The sequence below is a fragment of the Argopecten irradians genome, chromosome 2 (assembly GCF_041381155.1).
Source record: "Argopecten irradians isolate NY chromosome 2, Ai_NY, whole genome shotgun sequence".
Classification (NCBI taxonomy): Eukaryota; Metazoa; Mollusca; class Bivalvia; order Pectinida; family Pectinidae; genus Argopecten; species Argopecten irradians.
The window spans coordinates 9,186,456-9,208,663 of NC_091135.1; the positions used below are offsets into that span (position 1 = coordinate 9,186,456).

The window sequence follows — 22,208 nt, forward strand, 5'->3', positions numbered from 1 at the left end:
GTTTCGTTTCTTATAACCAATCGTAGTCAGAGTTTCAATTTAGACATGTAATACCGGGTGTAGTGTTTAAGGACAAACTGGACGATTTTACGGTCATTTGGAATTTCGATTCATATAAAGTCCAGTTTTGAACAGGTTTGTATACGATGAGCAATTCTTTCTGATGTGGTATGCAGTTGTCATTTATTTTTTGTTAGAAGGCATGAACGAGTTTTCGATAAGTATTTTAAATTAAATGCAAACAATCAAGGCAAGATTGGAATCGTTACATGGATTTTTTTTCATAAATCCATGCATTTAGTAATAGTAAATGAATTACACCAATTTGATCCTAAACATTCTTGGGGGAAATACATAAGATTTATGATTATGATCAGTATGACCCCCTGGGGCTAGAGGGGTATGGCCAATAACAGATGAGGGGGATGTCTTAAAAATGTTACTAGTATAATGTATATTTGATGAATTTACACAATATTTGGTCAGAGGCGAATATACATTGATGTCTCGTAAAGGCTTTTGATATTATGTGAGGCTTTATAACCGCCAGTTTTGCGAAACCTTGAAAAACTAAGACTTTGCATTGGCGTTGCCAGCTTGACAAATAGTCTGGGGACAAAGGTAATTTGCCAAGCCACACTAGATTCCTCTACAATTATTAACAGTATTAACAATAGTATTTTTCATCAACTGATGTCGTTATTAGGATATAAACTCCAGGCAAAATTTGGAAATTTTGTTACATTAAAAAGTATTACAAAAACATAATGTGGCATTAACATGCAATATTGTTTTGTGTTTTTGTGTCCTGGTTTAGGAACAGATCGCCTAATAAACATAATATCAATTTTATAGTTTTATTTGATTGGATCCAGTACTTAATTGGTATGTAACTATATATTTACAGTTTGTACTGACATGGACTCAATAACCATGCTTTCTAGTATTATCATTATCTGTATATAATGTTATTACAACACGGGCGGTGATTCTATTGTTACGAGAATAGTTGCTGGCGTAGCAATGCAGGGTCATGACCCCACTTTTGGTGGGAAAATATGAATGACTCGATTCTAATCAGCTGTTCAATCGAATTCGTTGACGATGACGAGAGGGAACAAAATATTGGTATTTTAATAAAAACTATGCAACTGTCACGAGAATAGATATTATTCATTTACTTGAAAAACTGTAAATATAAGGAATATGTTTTTATTTTATTGAGGTTATAAGAGTATAATGATAATGGAGCCCGTGTAAATTTTACACGTGCTCCATTATCATTATACCCTGATAACCTCAACAAAATAAAAGTCTATTCCTTAAATATCGTCACTTACTTGAACATATAAATCATATTCTAGATACATGCACAGATGGATACCATTTATGTGTCTGGGATACCGAAAGGGCTAAACAGCAAAGCGACTTGTCTGTTGATCAGAAAATACATTGAATCTGGTAGGTACAAATTTCATTATTTATCATATAACTGCCTGATTTGTCTTTTTTCGATGCTATTATTTTCAATTCCATACATATATGTTACAAAAATGACACAAAATGAATAATATTTTAATAGCTAAAAAAAACAACTTCATCATCTATGTACACGAACATTACAAAATCAATGTATTTCGTTTTATCGTATATCAATATTGTAGGTATGTAGTGTGTTTAGAGGGATACCGATATGGTTCTCAACATCACAGTTAGTACTTGATATTATTATCATTATCATTTTTCTTCTTATTTCATCCTATCTTTTTCGTCAAATAAATTTTCACAGAATTTTTTAGAAACTACTGAATGGGACATTTAAATACAAACCTTAAATGTGGTAGTTGGAATAGAGAAGTTCTTTATAGATAGTCCAAGAGAGCCGATTTCATTTTTATCAGATTCATGAAATAGGGAACAAACTGTATGGGATCGAAAAAAAAATGGCGTCGTTTAAAAACTAAAAACTGAAAGCTAAAAACTAATAAAATCATCTATGGCATGGTAAATAAGGCCAGTTAGTGATTAAGACGCAAGGAAAATATGGAAATCAATGCATAAGTATTGTAAAAAAAGATATATCGTATAATGGGATAAGTTGGTTTGCCATAGTTCGCATTAAAATCAGTTATTATGATATTTACGAAATAACGAATTATATTAACAATGCTTAAGAAAATGACGTACAACTGAGTCTGTTCAAGTTGTCAGTTATGTCTTTAGCAATGATATAACTAATAATCATTTCTAAGCCACTAAAAAGTATTTGTTCTTACGAAATACAAATAATAAAACAACAGTCGGTCTCTTGCCTGAGAGAAAATAAATACAATGCTAGAAAATGAACCAATCACTAAATATAGCATGTTATGTTTGAATACAGATTCTCATTGTCAGCAATCATAATGATAATGATTTTTCTAAATTTTCCAATTTTCCTTTTTTTTTTCAGTGGCTCAAGTGAAGAAAGTATGGATAAACAAAGAAAAGGTACGTGAATTATTATCCAATACGGTGTGTAATGATAGTGTAAACTACATTTTTTGAATGGCAACATGGCCCCAATGCAATCGTTTCAAATGGGAATATTTCGCATTCAGTACTTAAGAGTACTTAAAGTGATAATGGAAGATAAAAAACATTCAATTGAGCCACTTTTAACTTTACCGACACCTATATAAAGCAGACGAAAGCAGAATAAAGGCTGTGGTGACCGAGTGGTTCCAACATATTACCCCGAATCCCATGTGGAGCAATTGCCAGGTACTGACCGCTGGTGGGTGGTTTTTCTCCGGGTACTCCGACCTTCTTCCACCAACAAACCTGCCACATCCTTAATGACTATGACTGTTAAGGACGTGCTTCTAATAAAAACCATTTTTTTCAATAACCGCATTAGCCAACCAAGTTTCCAGGAATTGCCAAACAACTTTCTGTTTATCATTTTAATAATTGGGTTTCTAGATCACAAAACGACGTAGGTAAAGTACAATTTACCTTCGATTAGTCCCACCTTTCGGTGATTATGACGTCACGAAACTCGCGTCAAATGGTGACGTCATAATCACCGGATGGTGGGACTAATCGACGTTGAATTGTACTTTACTCACCTCGTTTTGGGATCTCGAAACCCCCGTATTAAGGTTATTCCTCTAATAAGTAAAGAAATATTTTTTTCACATCTTAAAGGCCCATTACCTTTCCGGATCAAAATATAAAGGTTTCTTAAAAAACCATTAATAACATCAGAAAATGCATACCGATGACCTAAAATAAGGTTACGACACCAAACATATGCAAGATTTCCTGCGTAATATATGAAAACAGTGGAGAGTCAATTCGCTGTTTTGCCGTCTGGCGCAGTGATAGTCAACTACCGCGCGGTATTTAGGACGACGGCGGGAAACATAATACGACCCGCGTTATGAAAATAAACATTTTATTTATTTTAATCAAATCGTTCAGAAGGTGATGATAACTGTTGCATTGACGGTAAGTTAATAATTTTTGCGACTCTACAAAATTACCGATCTTGTTTTACATTCCCATTTTAAAAATAAAAAAAGCCGTTTCGGAAAGGTAGCGGGCCTTTAAATGTCTTTAGATTAATCAATTCCTTATCAAAATATAATTTGGATATCTCATGTAGGTGCACTCTAAATTCAATACCCTGCAAGTAAAATCTAGTTTTCCCCATTATAAATTTAGCTCTGGTAGAAAGGCCGCATTACTCAAATGAACCGTGCTTTATCAACATTAAGTTTTAAACCAGGGATTCTGACAGAATGTATGTGGCGGATGGTCTACTTGAGAGAAGCCGCTTTGATTTGGAGAAACGACACTCTTTAAGAACAAAATCTTGATATTTGTTGCCAAATTTTATTCTCTAGACTTTTTGTTGGGTTTGATTTTTCTTGATATTTCTTTGGATTGTCACTCTCTTCTTGCCATCTTGATCAAACGACACTTTTTAATTTCATTAAATTCTATTTTTTTCTCATTCCATTTTTATTCACTGATACTTAAGCATTCACATGTTCTTGTTCTTCTCAATTTTGAATATTTTCTTAAGATTATCTCCGATGCTATTTAGCTGTTTCTCTTTAAAGGAGACGTAGGAAATACCTTTACTCCTGATTACCATTATAGTTTTGAGAAAAGTTGGTCATTAATAACACATTGAACATCTGTAGCAGGAACTGATGTTGTCCTATTATAGACTATAGATATAAAAGTGAGAAATTGGAGTTCTCCCATACTTCACAGGGATATCCCGCGGTTGCTAGTGAAAAGATAACTCTATCTTACACAGGGGGGTGTAAGACAGCTCACACGCGCTAGACAATAACGTGACGTCATCAATACATGCGGCGTAACTGCGCCGCGCATTGTAGATGACGTCATCAATTTTGACGCATAACGACGTTCCTGCGATAATGGCGCGATGAAAAAGCTGGAAACCAAGTGGAATCTCATCATTTTTTCTACTAAGTATGGGAGAAAAAGAATCAAACATGGGTCTGTGAAGTGGACAGGGATATCTCAACCCTCGTGAAAGATTTTGGCCGTCAACCCTCGGCAAGCCTCGGGTTGACCGGCCAAAATCTTTCACTCGGGTTGAGATATCCCTGTCCACTTCACAGACCCATGTAAGATTATATTATTCCAGAGCTCCTTGTTTCGTTTGAATTCATTTTATGTAGATCCCTATAAAATGATTCTCAATAATTTCTAAAACCCCTCTCCCTTGCCTTTTGGTAATTTATAACTGTTATAGCTTGTAAATTTACAATTTTAAAATCACAATTTGAGTTTATTGTCTAGATTTCCAAGTAAAATGTACTTATCGTTAACAAAATATTCTAAAATATTTGGTATAGAGTCATAAAAAGTAGGTGTTTCAATGTTTGACCTTATTACGTGATGAAATTCATTTTGAATCTTCAAAATAATTCTCCATAAATCTTGTCATTCTCTTACAGCTTAAACTTCAACATTACAACTAAAAAAACCAACAATTCCCCTTGAGTTAGATTTTAATGAACTAAAATTACAGTCACAACACCATAAACTTCTTGTAGACAGCATTTCAACAATTGTTATTCTTCACATACGCACGTACGTCTTTACAAGTCCGATACAATTCGCTGATAATATCGACACCCACTCCATTGTCTAATAATTCAATTTTGCTTGTTACGAGCATTTTCATTGGCTTAAAAATTTACTTTATCAGCCCTTAAAGGAAAAAATGGCGTCGCCGTTTATAACGTTGCTTCTGATTGGCTGAGATGACGGCGTAATGATTTCATAGACAAAAGAGTCCCATAATGAATTTTGAATATTGAAGAGATTATCTTTAGTAAATTGAATTATAAGGATTAATTTGAATAGATTTTTTATGTTATGGAGATATAACACAAAAATCTGAGTGTACTCTCATCATAAACCGCTTCGCGGTTTATTTAGAGTACACTCAGATTTTTGTGTTATATCTCCATAACATAAAAAATCTTTTCAAGTTAATCTTTAAATATTTCAATTAACTATAAAACTGATGATATCAACCTACAGAAGACAGATATGAAGAATTAACATATCAAACAAGCTAAAGGTCAATGTTGATTTCTCGACATGCTATTCTGGCATTATAATAATTCCACGTTGATAAATTGAATGTTTACAAATTTGAATGTCGGTCATTCTAAAGAACATGGTGGCGGATTAGATTGAAATCTATTTAATTGGTGCTACATTGTATATAAAGAATTAATCATGGACCAGAAAACTACATACATGCATAAAAAGGTGCACAATCTTTATGTTAATCATATTTTACAATCACAATTGAATTACAGTGTTTTATTGTTTTACAGGGATGCGGACATATAACATTGTTCGACTCCACATCTGTGGATATGGTACTATCACTTGACGGAGTAAGTTTAATGATTGTTTAATTGATTATAGAATTTCATGTGCATTCATTGAGGTTTGAGGGTATAGGATCAGTGACTTACCGTCAATGACAAATTTGTGGGTGGTGCTTAAAGTAATTTAAATCCCATTAACCTTTATATTACGTTGGACGAGAAAAATATAATTGATAAAGCGTGACTATGATGGCCCGCCTAATATGACCTCCTTATTATCTTTCATTGGAGTGTACATTCCTTGAAAGACCATTGAGTTATTCAAATTGCTCCTAGTCATGATCCACTGTATACATTTAAATTAATTTCAAAATATCTATGTTGACTCTGAAAACTCCTTCCCCCCGTTACCGCATTAAAGCTGGAGTTTTGAGACCTCATAGCCTGATTTGGTTTTAAATTGTACTTGAAATCGCTACCGGTCATGATATACTAAATGCAACAAATGGTATAACTTGTCTCTTAAAGGCCGAAGGGGATGCACAATTATAGTTAGTAATGAAATATTGACTAGAATGATAAGACAACTCTTTTGTAGCCAAAATGGCTGGTTAGAATTACAAAAAAACACACAAAAATCAATAGTTGCACATCCTTTAACCATTGTTGTTAACTAAATACGCAGGTGAGCCCTCCAGGTTCCTTGGAATTTTTAAAGCTGTAAAACAAATTAACATTCACATCATTTTAAGCTTGTTAAGTTTTGACATTTAGAAATGAAACCTCAATTTTTATTTAAAATACCCTCGTCCTCGTCTACTTGATATAATATATAAAATAAAATGACCTTCAGAAATATATTTATATATTTACAAATGCCAAAATTTCTTATAAGCTGTACCATTGTACAGAATACATCCTATCTAAAATAACTACTAAGGGCTTTATCAAAAACAATTTAAAATCTACAATAATTGATCTAATTTCAGAAGGTCAATGTCAACGGATGTCTACTCACACTTTGTAGAAACCGTAAAGTTAACCCTCTGACAAAACCTAAAACAAAAGAAAATCGTCAGAACGATCTGATTCAATCTCATGATTACACAAGACCGACAAAAATAGCATACGAGACTTATGCTGCATACAAGGAAGATGTTCCACAGACGGATACGCTATACCAATATGCTGCCCCAGTACCGACAAGATGTCAGCGAAAGAAAAGAAAACCATGGAAAGATACAGCCCGAATATCTTCTATACAGACTCCTAAGTCAGGAAGAGTACGTAAACGGCACAGTCGGCATAGGAAGAAAAATCAGGTAAACTAATGTTGCCGAAATTTTATTATTATTAGATTAAGTTTAATATTTTTTGACAAATGAAAATCGGTTTGAGGGAAATAACAATGATTGTTTTGCCCGATCGCTTGAAACTGGGACGTTAGTAATATGATATATGTTAATATTTGAGAAGTTAACACATATAGTTTTGTTAAATTTATAACGTTATAGCTATGATCGTCTCAAATTCAGCTTTGATAAGATCTCGTTAAAACGCGTTTTAAGCTATATGGTTTTACATTAAGACAAGAAGAGTTTTGGGATGAGGTTATGTGTGCACTTCTGTTATAAAATTGTAAATCGCATTTCAGTACAAATAAATGAAAAACGAATGTACCAATACATTACTTTTATTATTAAAAGTGTATCACCGGAATCCTTCGATTATCAGGTATTTTGCTTCTATTCATTTGATTAAACAGTGTCATTTAAGAAGATTGTATATTTCTAAATGCAACTGCAAGATAAGTTTAAGTTTAAAAGTAATCTCTGATTATTATCTATTTACTTTTGATAAACAGTATAGATCGCAGCGTGCGCAGTGCCATACAAATATAAGAAACCAAAAGGCAGAAAAAGAAAACTTAGACTGTCGAAGAAAATCTGGAGCCATGGAAATAAACGATGTCATCACACATCAGATTATAGATACAAATTTAGACAGAGGTGATCATTTGGGTATGAAACCAGACAAAGATGTGTCACAGCCTTCATTCTCCCAAGTTCATGTGTACGACCACGGAACACATGTGTGCGACATCTATGTTGACAATGACAATATTTTTCAAAGTATCAACGACGAGGTCTCAAGTAAACGCAAAATCCCAGTGTCGCTTCTTCGGCTAGAATACAAAGGGAAGACTGTTAATGAAAGTTGGCCATTACATATCGAGAATGGTGATAAATGTTCATCTTTCTGTGAAGTGCAAGGGAGGAATGATGGAAGGCACTGATTCATCTCAATCAACTGGTAAGGATATAAATAAATATTGAAAAATGGCAATATTAATATTATCTACACATGTTAAGAATTGTCAAATGAGCACGTGGACAATATCAACTCTTGTATATTACTTAATGCATATTACCTAATTTCAAAGCATTTAATTAATTGGAGATGTAGATTCAGCTGACTATTCCAAATGTGTTACTGTGCAAAACCCTATAGCAATTTTTATGAATAAAAGGTAAATTTTTATTGAAATAGAGTGAAATATTTTCTAAATAGCATATTCCTAACAATTTGTTAGCAGTACTCTCCACATTTATGGACCAGATATGTTACGGATGTAGGAACATACATTATTTCTCTATGCGTCGCCAGGAAATGAGAAAATGTTAATTATTAATCGCGGAATAGATACAAAATGAGCTTCCGACTCAAAATAACAATTATCATTAACTTGATGCAACGATAATTAACAATCATATTAGAGGGTAAAAGTTAATTCAGGTACGTGATCTTTTATTTAATCATTTTCAAAAATCAAATAACAAAATCCAGTGTGCTTCAAAAGTCGGTGAACAATAAAGGTATCACACTTCTGGTGGTAATTACTTCATCGAACTTTCTCGATGTCTTAGCATTAGTAATACTTAAGTTGAAGTTTCAAGACGATTATAACAATTACATCATCATATTTTGATTGCCGCCTAGTATGAGTTAATAATCTATGTGATATATTTTCAACTTATCGCTAAAACATTGCAAATGTTCAACTAGAATGATGAGTTTTGAAAAAGGCCTCGGTGTGTGTGATGGTGTCCAAGATGAAAGGATAATAAATCAGACGGTAGATTACCAATATTTGGCTAAGAAAGATTTGCTTTAAAATCGTTTGCGCTTTCGTTTGAATTGTTTAAAGTAGTTAGAGATGACAATTATCATTAGACACATTATCACTTGTATCATATAGAATGAAACTCTTTTCATGTTTTTGCTCATTTTTAGGTAAAATGCCTGGTTCACAGAGAGATTTTCTGCAATTCGATTACTCTGGACATTTCAAAATCAATATCGTTTCCGAAGGCCTTGCTTCCGTAAAAATAATTAAGCTGAGCATAGAAGAGGAAGAATTTGTAAAATTTTGTCACCTCTTTTCGTGTGATAGACGGTTACGTGCATTAAAGAAAGCCTTGGAATACAAACTGCACCTTGATATAGTAAAAAAGGGTATCCTCCTAAAGTTTGTCTACAACAAGGGTTCACAGATGTAAGTGAAGCAGGCAGACATCAGAGAATCACTAAGAAACTATTTGTGGTCACCAGGATGCTATCGACTTTTCCACAACGCCTTGGAATATCGATCAAATTAAACATTTTTTGTCACCCTTGGACGGTTATCAGGATGGTACTGTTATCGGTTACGAAGTGTCAAGTGAAACAATAACATACTGGCTTGTTGGTGAAAATAGTTCTATTGCCAAAGTTCGTGACATTTTGAATCGGGAGCTAGGTAATGAACTTCTATCCGACAAAGAATTCGGCAGAGCAAAAGCTGGTGAAAATAATTTGTGCGGAGATAATGATGACTCATTAAAGTCAATTAAAACGCAAGGGGCTATTACAGATGATTCGACTGTCAAGGAGAAAATTCTGATATTTGAGACAAAAGCAACCTCTCAGGCAATCAAAAACAAATCCATCGTCAGCTTTAACACAAAAAGGTAAAATAAGATTATTATTATGATCATATATTCAGGACAAAACTGGCATTTGTACGGCGACACAGAGGTGACAAAATAAAATATGTTTTTAATGTAGAGTGAAAATTTTTTTTTGTTTATGTAAGACGAAAAATAATTTATTTTATGTAGTGCCATAGATTTTTTTTCTTTTACCGGCTCACGTAAAACGTATGTTTCACCCTACATAAATAATTTTTTGTCCTAAATTATTTTTTTTCTGACACCTCTGTTCCGCCGTACATTTCTGATTATGTTTTTAAAAAAACACCAAATTAAAATATTTCAATCACGCTTACTTATGCTTTTCTGCAAATGATATATCTTCCGATATGATGAATATGATAGCAAAAAACAGTCGTATATGTGTTTTAAATGTTTCAATAGATAGTATTGAAGCTATGCTGTACTCTATTCTCACTTGGGAAGCAGAGTTTTTATCAACGCATTTTGTAACTCATTCATTCGGTCTACTTAAAGGAGGGGTATCAATTTAGGTCTTTTCACATCCACTTACAAATAAGCAAAATTTTTGGCATCAACTTTAGGGTCAGCTTCATATTATGTGTTATTCAAAACATTTTTCTCGGTTCGTGGTAATTTCAGAGACCAATGTCACGGGTTGAAATAGGATTTCCATTTTTCAAGTTTCTTAAACTTGCTTGTGATGTTTGATTTTAAAACATTCCTAAAACTACTAGTATGAATAGACCACAGTGACCTACGTTAGTATTTAAACATTTATTTATCACCAAAACATACCATAACAATGCATGTTAACCATTTGATAAATTAGAACAGTTGCTTTTCATTTATGTTGACACATCCCAGTGTATACACATTGACATCAAATCTCATCCCCAGCCTCTATTATTTCAAACTGGCTTTTAATTACGGACTACTTTTATATTCGTCTATTCTTATTTTCTTAAATATAACAAAAATATTAAAAATAATTAATTGCGTTCCGAAAAAACTCCATGGTAGTATGCCCTATATGGAATGACTGAATGCACATGCACCACAAGCAGATTTTTTTTTATATATTTATTTTTGTGTTAATGAGACACATATATGCACGATTAAGACATCAGATATTGTTCAAATGATGGGCTTGGGAACTGCAGTGAACCCTGAGTGGAAATGTAATTGAATATGGCAATATGACTGGCGGTTCATATAGTCTTGAAAAAGTTTAATCTATTTATTTCTCATTCAAAGGAAAATTATTTAGGATGAATAATTTTGTTTTTGACCTATATTTGTATCAACATTTTATAGACTAGAATTGCCATTTAGTCCGCTATCTTGAATCATATTTCTTACTTTTGTCAATATCTTTTAATTATTTTAACACCTCATTCGTCACGTTTGATCACTTGAGGTAATGAAGTGATTACATATTTTTTACATCTTTATGAAAATTCTTTATAATCATTTTTTGGAATAATGATTTGTATTAATGGGAAGTTAATACTAGCATATATTGTAATCAAAGAGATGAAAACATTGCTCCATTAGGAGGAAAATGATATAGTTGTTCACGCATAGGTCATAGTTGACTCTCGTGTTAAAAAGCTAAACATAAATAGCCACGGAATGACTTCCTAGAAATTAAAGATTAGTCATTTCCCAGCATTATATTTCAATAATTTAACATCAAAATGTCTGATTTTCTTTTTTTAATATTTTCATAAATGAAGCATTTGAAGATAAATCAGCAGCCCAGGTTCCCATATCTGCCTTCCCGACCTGTAGATCACCTGGTGAGTGTTTATCTAAAACCTGCCTATTGAATTAAGTGAACGAACATCTTTATGTCAAAGTAGCATGTACAACAGATATGTGGAATTTCATATCTACCGTTTGGCACATTCTGGCACGTTTGAACAGTTGTCTCCATTAGATTTCACCGTTGAAATCATCAGGTAAGCGTTATGCAACTTATCATATATCCTAAAATTTACAATTTTTCTCAATTACAGAATTTCAAAATGCCGACAAGCAATTAAAATATCGTATAAAAATTGCAAAAGTAATCATGCCGTCTCACACAAAATGCATAAATTACCGTCCGTAAGCAATAATATGCGCGTTCATTGAAAACAAAAACTAAAACAACATGGCGGATTTTTAAACGAAAAAAATGAACTTGACAGCTAATTACGCGTGTGCTACATGCATGTATTAAATGTAGCCATGACAGTAAACAAGTACGGTAGATCTAGGGATATCCTAGTTGTACGGTATGATATCATATCATTCTTATACTTTTTTCTTCTTTTAACGTAGACCGTCCCTTCCGTGACGTCATACGTTTGTAACGTCGCTATCCGGATTCCGGCAAACGTAATTTATTTCTCCGTACCCATCTATTATAACTCGCTTCTAACATCGGCATTCGAGCAAATAATGTATTTCGTCTAGAATCTTTCCGAGTGTTTACTTGAAGTGTATCAATCTAAAGGGGTGACAATCGGTAAATATAGTATAATTTTGAAGATTCATGCATGAAGTAAAATCCAAGAATCCTATAATAGTCGCTAAAACAGTCAGATGGAACACACATGAATTACGGGGACCCAAAATGAAAAAAAAAACTTCACGTCATCAGTACAGTAGCCTAGTAACAAATGAATGACCGTTATCATTATAATTGTTTACCTATCTTTTTGCAAAATAGAAATAAATTTAACACAGTACATGTATATGGATGCCAAAGGAACTTAGTGGTGTTTTGAATGGAAACATTCGAGTTTCGAGCTTCAATAGGCACTCTTCGTAAGATGCCGGTATACTAATTTTTTCGTACGGAAATGGACAAAAAAAAAATACGGAAATAAATTGCTGCAAAATATTTTCATTTTATTTTTGTTATCTTGTATGCTCCAATAATATAATAAATATAGAAAATTAACAAAGGTAAATAAAAAACATAAAACGTTGAAAAGTGCTACGGATTCGCTTATTCTTATCGTTTTCAGGCCAAAATTTAAGGGGTCTTAGAAAGCAAATCGGTCACATTTTGAAAAATAATGTGGTAAGGTATACTTTTTATTGGTTGTTCTTATTGCAAAAAAAGTCAATCTTCATGGAAATCATAAAAAAATCGATTTTTTTGAGATCATTTTTTTTCAGAAAAAAGAAAAGATGACTATTTTGATGCAATTTTTCACTAAAATTGGGTCCGCATTTAATTGTTTAAAATAACGATATTTCGTTTTATTGTGGAAAACCAAGCTTATTTGATATAGTTATAAATTCTATATCACCTACTGAAGGTATGAACATGTTACGGGCATATTCTTTATATGTTAAGCGATGTTACACAAAGGAAATATTATTCATTTAAAAATCCTTAAAATCCGAAATTTTAAGTCATTAGTACATATCTTTAATATATATATATAAGTAACCCGGCAGAAAAATTAACCCGGTGACAAATAATTTTTATGTGGTTTTTGTGATCAGGGTATACCTAAAATCAAAATAATAAAAAATAAACGAAATACTTGAGATAAAACCAGAAGGGACGGTCTACCTTAAAGAATTGTATAAATTCTCTATTTTGCTAGTGAGACTTATACATGTACGAGTGGAAAACGTAGTTGGGCCCAAACGGGGGTAATACGATTTTATTCCTTTTGCCACGTTCCCAGCCATTTTCCTAGCCCTCGGCAACACCTACGACCACGCCCTCTTGGTTCATGATCATGGGTCTATCGGACGAGCTAGATTCATGATCAAGACTTGTGAAGCTGGCGATAGTATGTATCAATTTAATTAAGGATTAACTTGAATAGATTTTTTATGTTATGGAGATATAACACAAAAATCTGAGTGTACTCTAAATAAACCGCGAAGCGGTTTATGATGAGAGTACACTCCGATTTTTGTGTTATATCTCCATAACATAAAAAATCTATTCAAATTAATCCTTATAATTCAAATTACTAAAGATAATCTCTTCAATACTCAAAATTCATTTTGGGACTCCTTTGTCTATGAAATCATTACGCCGTCATCTCAGCCAATCAGAAGCAACGTCACAAACGGCGACGCCATTTTTTTCCTTTATGGGCTGATAAAGTAAATTTTTAAGCCAATGAAAATGCTCGTAACAAGCAAAATTGAATTATTTATCAATAGCATAAACCATGTTTTTCACACTGCACTATAACAAAAATATTATTTACATGTGAAGGACAAAAAGGATCCCCATTTGTATTGATTTCTAGTTTTGAAAAGTAACTATTAATCCGAAATCCTTGTGTGTAATAGAATATCGGTTTGTATTTCACGATCGACCTTCAGTCTATTTAATTATCAGGACTAAAATTAACTTGCCTTAAATATTTTCAAATTGAAGATTTAACTAAGCAGGTATATGTAATGTGACCATTTTTATATATATAGCTCAATGCTTCCGCGGTATAAATGACATTCCCAGCCGAGCGTTAATTATCCCATAAGAATCCCACAGTATGTGTTATGTGATGAGAATCGTGTAGTTCGCTTTGAAGAGCAAAACACATTATACAAGATTCATTTTTTACGTATTGACCTATTTCCGACAAAAGTATGTATACGTACCAGCGCGCATGCTTCTCTGTGTTCATGTGGCTTTCTCCGTTCGGTTAACAAACATTTTACCGAATTTAAATGTTAAATATATTTGGAGAGAAGTTCTAAGTTTTAGGATATATAAAGGGTTGCATAACGCTTGGTTTTTGTTTTCAGTGGTGAAATCTTAAGAAATTTACAGTTGTGTAACAACATTACATCGTACGGTATATATACGATTTTCACGATGTGCGATGTTATGCAGTGCAGTTCATACATGTCTTTAGTACATCACGTGACTGAATACCGGATTCTGATTGGCTACACACATGGGCACTATTTGCAATAGTGCCCGGGGCAAATAGTGCCCGGGCATGCGGGCACTATTGAAGTGGCACGAAATTGAACGTGAATATATTATGACGTCTTTATAACGTTGCGCTTCGACCAAGACGTCAAGATGGCGGACAGGCTGTTGTGTGCAAATGTTGCTTTTCTACATATCACTAATGTTCTATGGATCTACTTTTCATGAAGCTGAATCCCGTTTTATAGAAACACATATTTCTATGACAATACATATCTTGCACTTTTAATGGTACAACGTGGTGTGGAAATGACGATAGCGTTGCGAGGTGTCGCTTCATGCCTGACTTGACTTTTTTTGTTACGATGACATGAAAACGAGTCCCGTGTGAGGGTGATGTACTGAACCCATTATGGCCTGGATGAGAGGGCACTATCGTGATGGGATAGTGGCCTCGCCTTCGGCTCGGACACTATTCCATCCCTCGACAATACTATGAGGCAATAGTGCTCTCTCAACCAGGCCATAATAGATAAATATAGCGTTTATACTAGGTCACCTGAAACGAAGTCACGAAACGCATAATTTCGATAGATATTCGTCTGGAAAGTCATAAAGGGAAGTAACACTTATATATCAGAATGGTAACACATGGCAGCTTTAAATTGGAATTACATATAAAAATATGTTACATAATTTTATGAAAAAGTATCTTAGTTATTATATTGTATTTAACGAACATTTTATTTATTCAGATCAGAGGGAAATGATTAAAGATCTAGGGCTGAAGGAATACTTTCCTGGCAAGCTCAAGTTCGATGACGTAATGGCAATTACCAAGAATGAAAATGATGAAACAGCGACACTAGCAGATATCCCAATCATCATTGTGCGTAAACTAATTATGTTAGATTACACAGGAAGAGAAGTTATTTTACATCAGTTCTATCATAGAAACCATGTGAATGTTAGTTTTAAACGTAATCCAATAGACATACTTCTTACAATTTTTATGTGTCTCAGTCCATCGTTAAAAAGCATCGTTTGTTCTAAAATGTTTATGTGTCGTATGGCAATACCTCTGCTTTATCCTTCGCCCATTTACGAGGGAAAACTAAACCTCAACATTTGGCCACTTCATACAATAGTCGCTAATGATGGTGATTTAGAAAGGAATGTATTAAATAGTGACCAATATATTCTCTCCATTGTAAGGATAGGTCGTCCTCCTTTATCAAAATCCAAAATAGCCAATGAAATACTATGCGATTCCAGTTTTCCTACGTTCTTTCATTATGATTGTAAGTTGGGGTCCCTTGAAAAACGTTGCAGCAGAGGACTCATAGAAGCCGCATGGTACCTGCCATCGACAAAGAAAAGCGATAATTTTCGGTAAGCTAACACAGGTTCTTAATTTAAGGGGCGACCTCTTACAGCATGAAAAACATGCGGCGTTTTTGAAAGCTGTTTCTAACGTCATGATAATTGTGACAGATCAAGAGACATTGGACAGAACAAATTTCATGCAACACTTCGTAGGTTCTGTTAATGCGGTATTTCTCATAGATGGTGATAATTTGAATAACCAGGAAGCTAAGAAATTAGAAAACAAAACAGATATACATTGTATTTATCTAAAGGAAGATAAAAAACAAATAAGTATGTCTGAAATAACGGAATCACTATTAGCGATTCTTGAATGTTTACTTACTGGGAAAACAAACGCGTTGACATTTTCACAAATTTGCCACATGGCAAGAGAAATGGACATCAGTATCGATACAGAAGGTCTCCTTGATGGGAAAAGCAAAGCGGATGAATTGTTTGCTATGTTAAAAGATGAGAGTCTTCATAAAATAAAATCCAGGTTCACGCCACTTCAAACAGATTTGTGGAAATCATACTCGGACACAGAAAAGGAACTAAGAAAGGGCTGTGAATTAACAATACATGCAGCAAGTGAGCTTTCTGAAAAAATGACAAAACTAAGGAACAACCAGGTTAAGAAATACAGGAATATAGCAAAACCGCATTTGATGAAAACAATTATCATGTATATGGATAAATTAAGAGATGCAGAATTCTGCAATTTTTTAGAAAGCTTAAAATTTCATCTTGACGAAAAGAAACGAAAAGAATTACCTGCATACCAAGAAACATTGGATGCGGCATATAAGTTGCAAAATAAACAGCCTGAGGGAAAACAGTCAAAACAGAAACAAGTGAAAGAAGCAGAACAAAATCTTCACGAGGCATCCTTTGGAATAGAGCATTTATTTCGAGAATTTGGACAAATTTTTGAAGCCCATACTGGTGTTGAAAATTTTGATAGAAACAGAATAGCCAAAAACGTTGCTAGATCAATAATGTTAGGATATCCTTTCGAAATAATGGATGGGGACGTTGCTAACATACCTTTAGGATGGATAGAGGAGGTTTTTTAAGGAACTGAAGAACATGATGGGGAGTAGTGCAAAGGTTGTGTCACTTTCAATTCTAGGACTTGAAAGTTCAGGCAAGTCGACTCTATTAAATGCTATGTTCGGTTTTTTTCCTTTTCCGTGAGCGTTGGTCGATGTACCCGGGGAATCAATATGCGAATGTTACCTGTGAAAAGAAACATGTTTAAGTTTGACTACGTGTTGATTTTTGATACGGAGGGACTACGAACCTCTGACGTAGGTAGGAAAACATATCAGCATGACAATGCTTTAGCTACTCTCGTTCTCGGGATGGCAGACATATCAATTATAAATATAAAAGGGGAAAATACTAGCGGTATAACAGATATACTTCAAATCTGTGTTCACGCTTTTTTGCGATTGCAATTAGCTTATAAGAATTTGAAACTAAGACAGTCTTGTATTTTCATCCATCAAAATGTACCAGATGTCAATGCTAAGAAAAAGATGAGTTTTTCTCTAAACAAATTAGAGGAGACACTTGACAGAATTACCCTAGAAGCAGCAGCTGAAGAAAATATTTCGGACATAACACGTTTCAGAGAGGTAATTGAATTTGATATCAATAAAAACGTTTGGTACTTTCCAGATCTATGGAAAGGTGATCCTCCCATGGCACCAGTTAACCTGGGATATAGCATGAACATCGATAATGTTAAAAATGACATCGTCAAAAGATTTGTGCAGAATGAAACAAGTTACAGTGATATACATGATTCTTTTATTCACTTGCGTGATCTATGGAATGGAATCCTAGCAAATGATTTCGTTTTCAGTTTTCGAAAATAGTATAGAAATGAGAAACTACAACAAATTGGAAGAATATTTCAATGGTTTTGTTTGGGAACTTGAGCTTTATAAAATCGAAATATGTAAAATATTTAATCAGCACATCAATCAGTTTGAATCATACGATGACCTGAAGAAGGAAGAAAACGAAATAAAAAGACAAACTAAAGATCTTTTTTCAAAAAAAGGTATTCAAATTAAGGAACGTTTAAAGGGTGTTTTTGAAGAACATAAATCAGATTTCGTACATTGGAAAAACACAAAGCTTATAGCTTGGGACAACCAATTCCAGCGTTTAGAATCTATCTTGTATCAGGAAATAGCTAGTTTACAGGAACACTGCCGCATGGATTTAGACATGAAGAACGCATACGATAGTAACAAAAGAGAAATCGTCGAAAAAGCTTCGGAATTGGCAGAACAAATGAAAGGTAAATGTTTAGACGAAAATAAGATGCTTAAGGATTTTGATAAAATGTGGTCAGCATGGATAGAAAAATGGGATGTTCAAGAAAATTATGAAGACGTTGCAGTAGCACTGGAAAGGATTTTATATGAAAGGTTTGAACGTATTAAAGAGCAAATCGATTCAGAAAAGGAAACATTCCGTAAGGAGAAGAGGAATAAAGAATTACACTGTTTAGTGGAAAGCTTTGCTTTTGTTGATTTAAAACCTTACATTATTGCCAAGTGGTCTTTCAATCCAATAAAACATCTCAACAAAAAGGAAATAAAGTCACAACGATATTCTCAGGTTGTTTCTTTAATCAACAATATATTCACAGAAATAGACACCAAGTTAGCGACTATATCCAGGTCTAACTGGAAATTTAATGTAACGGAAGTGAAGGATATGACGAAATGTATTGTCGAACGGATCGATAGACATAATCAAGACGAAGCAAAGGATTTCACTGTTTCAAAAAACTGCAAAATTAAATTACATATTGCAGTATTCGATCATTGCTTACCACTGTTCCAAAATTTGAATAAGCGTTACATTGAAAAACATAGCATGAAAGCTAAGCTAATGAAACAAAAAGAAATTGTCTGGGGTCATTTCACTGACACCGTTCAACAAAAGGCTTCGGACATCGTTGCAAGGAACAGATTGTGTGATATTATCCGTAAATATGTCGAGGAATACGTTAGACAGCAAATTCCCGATTTGATATATACAAGGACTATAGAAGGTTTTTTCGATTTCAAAACATGAACTATGCATTGCTATATTAACAGATCTTGCTGAGAAGGAGCAATTTCATTTATACAATGACTACATACGTGATGCATCTGGATATGCATTAAATTGGATAAAAGATCACATAAACCGAAAATGTTTTGAAAAACCAAATTCTCAGTACTATGAGTTAGCAAAAATGAAAACCGACCAGATAGTCAAACAAGTATTACAAATCGCCTCTGTAAACAGAAAAAAACCTCTAGCAGAATGGCTTAGTGAATTTCATAATGAAATTAAAAACCATTTACCAATTAGCCCTGGCTCGCTTTATCTTGTTCGAGAACAAAATGTTTCAGATATGGAAAACTTTCAAACTAAATTGGTCCAAGATCTAGAAAAACTGTCGAAAGAAATATATGAGAAATTTGCAGGAGACACGGTAGATTCAGTAGCATGGGAAGGCATAACTCCATACAAAAAAGGTAATGGATAAATTATGGGGATGTGAGTGTGTTTGTCCTTTCTGTAAAGAACCATGCCAATGGAACTCCATTCATACGGGCGCACACTCTTGCATACAACATCGCCCTCCAGGATTAGCTGGTTGGCATTATTTAAACAGTGAAATTATTGTCATTGAAAGCTGTTCATTTCAGATCCAATCAGGTCAAACGTTTCGTTGTGGAAGTGGCGGTACGTTATGTAAACGGGATTCAAACAAATGTTCAATAAGCAAAACATCTGAGGATTATCACCCTTTTAGGGATTATAAGAAATACACAAAAGATTGGGATATCCACCCTTGTCCTGATATCTCCTCCTCCAAATACTGGGCTTGGGTGATGTGTAGGTTTAATGGGGATCTCGCTGATCATTATAAAATCAAAAAAGCTGATATTCCTTCCTCTTGGAAGTCATATAAAAAGGATGACGCGATTAAAAGTTTAAGGGAAACATGAACATGAGAGTGCGGTGCTATGAAAGAATAGATAATACTTTTCAGCTTGAGACTTTTATTAAAGCTTAAGTCAAATAAAGAGCAAAACATGACACACAAGTCCATGAATTCAAACGAGAACAGTGATTTAAATTATACATGGTACCTTTCGTTAAACATTTTTTCTCTCTCCTGTAATCAAATAGTTTACCGTCGGAGAAACTGTGAAACCTCATAGACAGACATTGATGACTTTTCAGGAAACACCTGAAACCCACATCTCAATACTTTGGAGTTTCTCCAAGTCATGTGTTTCTAGACAAAGACGGACCTAGGTTTATCTTTCCTAAAATTATCATACATTTTATGCCGATTTTGATACAACGAGAATACTATATTGGTTAATTGATAACTGGCATTCTTCTGTGTGTTTGGTAAAGATATGTCCAGTCTGTTTGGGTGAATTGAACAAAATGAGAAATGAGTTTCTTATTAGAGTACATGTTCGTGTTTTTTACTCTATATGCAGCATGGTAAGGGAGGTACACCCAATCGAAAAACCAGTTTTTGAAAAACAATCGAAGGTTTTGCGTGTTTTACGTCGACATTCAACATTAAACGTCAAACATGAAAACAGTCGGTGCGGTACATGCTTTGTGGATTTCATTTTTGAGGAAATATTCAGAAATCGAAATGATAAAGTTTTCGATGTTACGTATACGTACAGCTGTTCAACATTACTCTTATATATCACCTTTTATTTCAAGGTTTGTTTGTAATGAGTACTTTCATTGGCTTAAGACAAGCCATCCGGTCATAAAGAATAACATGCATATGACGTTGTCGTTTGTAATGTCACTTCTAATTGGCTAATGCAACGGCGTAATAATTTAATAGAAAAAAGTCCCAAACTGGAATATTTTTAAAAGATTATCTAAGGTAGATTGAGTTATAGGAATTGATTTGAGTAATTTGTTCATCATTTTTAGAGTATACTCAGATTTTTTGTGTGATATATCTCTATGATGTGAAGGATCTTTTTAGGCTGATTCAATAGTTCATCTAATCATCTTACTGTATTGACTATATCTGATTGGTACATGTTACGTGTGGGATGAAGTTTAATTTTGAACTAAAGCGTTTTCAATCTATGTATCAGCTAAACTTTTACCGTATTATGTTAAATATACATGTTCGGTATTAGAGTTGATGAAAGCACAACATAACGCTTTGCTATGATATTAAATGAAAATCATATGCATACATGTAATGTAAAATTAAAGGTGAGACTTGCTGAACAATTGTTTAGATTGACATCATTTGATGTAATTTATTTCACTATATATTATCATCAGAATGTAATGGGTTTTTTTCTACACATTCGCATATTTCATGATATTTATATATTGTTTGAATTGGTTGACGACCATAACGATTTTACATTTTTGCGTTAAAGAAAAGTTATATGGATATACGTACATGTACATAGTTCGATTGAATCTTAAAATGTAACTTAGACAAGTTTTAATCGATTGGTTTCGTTATATCTTTACATAATCTCGTGTGACAATTAAAATCTAAAATGAAGATATTGTGTTCCTCTTTATTTTTACAGTGGGTTGCGTTTACATAATAGATTATGATTTTGTTTGGTTATAGATAATATTTTTTGTCTATCAGAATCAATATCAATCTAATAAGATAATGTAGTGTCATTGTTAAGTTTGAGTTATGATTTGTTGAAAGCTGAATTACTTTTTTTAAAGGTAGACTTCAAACTAGAGCTGTTGTGAGAACATTCTTAGTCGCTGGTCAATGTGTTTATCTCAGTGGCAGCAGGTCAATCTGTAGATCGTCTATATATATAAATCAAAATTATACGTATTTTCTTTATTCAAAGTTTCTGTTCGCTATACTAATACCCTTGTTAGATACGATTTCATTTGATATATAGCTACTTTATTTTACTGTCACGTCCAGCTGAAATTTTTATCACTCATTCGGAAAACCATTAGGTTAACCACACCATGCAAGATTACAGTTATTGTTACATATATCGACAAAAT

At 33.6% G+C, this 22,208-nt stretch overlaps 1 protein-coding gene and 1 long non-coding RNA gene across 2 annotated transcripts; both read left to right on the forward strand.

Annotated features, from left to right (window-relative positions):
• Window positions 1-52: 52 nt before the first annotated feature.
• Window positions 53-9,439, forward strand: LOC138314370 (uncharacterized). Its single transcript, XM_069254671.1, has 7 exons — window positions 53-135; window positions 1,365-1,461; window positions 2,453-2,490; window positions 5,877-5,939; window positions 6,863-7,195; window positions 7,738-8,186; window positions 9,168-9,439. The coding sequence occupies exons 2-6, from the start codon at window positions 1,377-1,379 to the stop codon at window positions 8,167-8,169; spliced, it is 951 nt and encodes a 316-aa protein (XP_069110772.1). The 5' UTR covers window positions 53-135; window positions 1,365-1,376; the 3' UTR covers window positions 8,170-8,186; window positions 9,168-9,439.
• Window positions 9,440-9,471: 32 nt separating this feature from the next.
• Window positions 9,472-17,243, forward strand: LOC138314371 (uncharacterized). Its single transcript, XR_011207365.1, has 3 exons — window positions 9,472-9,883; window positions 11,605-11,667; window positions 15,527-17,243. It is a non-coding gene; the product is annotated as an uncharacterized lncRNA (long non-coding RNA).
• Window positions 17,244-22,208: the final 4,965 nt, after the last annotated feature.

Excerpts from the sequence above, each read along its gene's own strand:
- LOC138314370 (XM_069254671.1), top strand. The coding sequence starts at position 1,377 with ATGGATACCATTTATGTGTCTGGGATACCGAAAGGGCTAAACAGCAAA. Across the intron at positions 2,491-5,876 it reads TATGGATAAACAAAGAAAAG|GGATGCGGACATATAACATT; the intron begins GTACGTGAATTA and ends ATTGTTTTACAG. Across the intron at positions 7,196-7,737 it reads GGCATAGGAAGAAAAATCAG|TATAGATCGCAGCGTGCGCA; the intron begins GTAAACTAATGT and ends TTTGATAAACAG.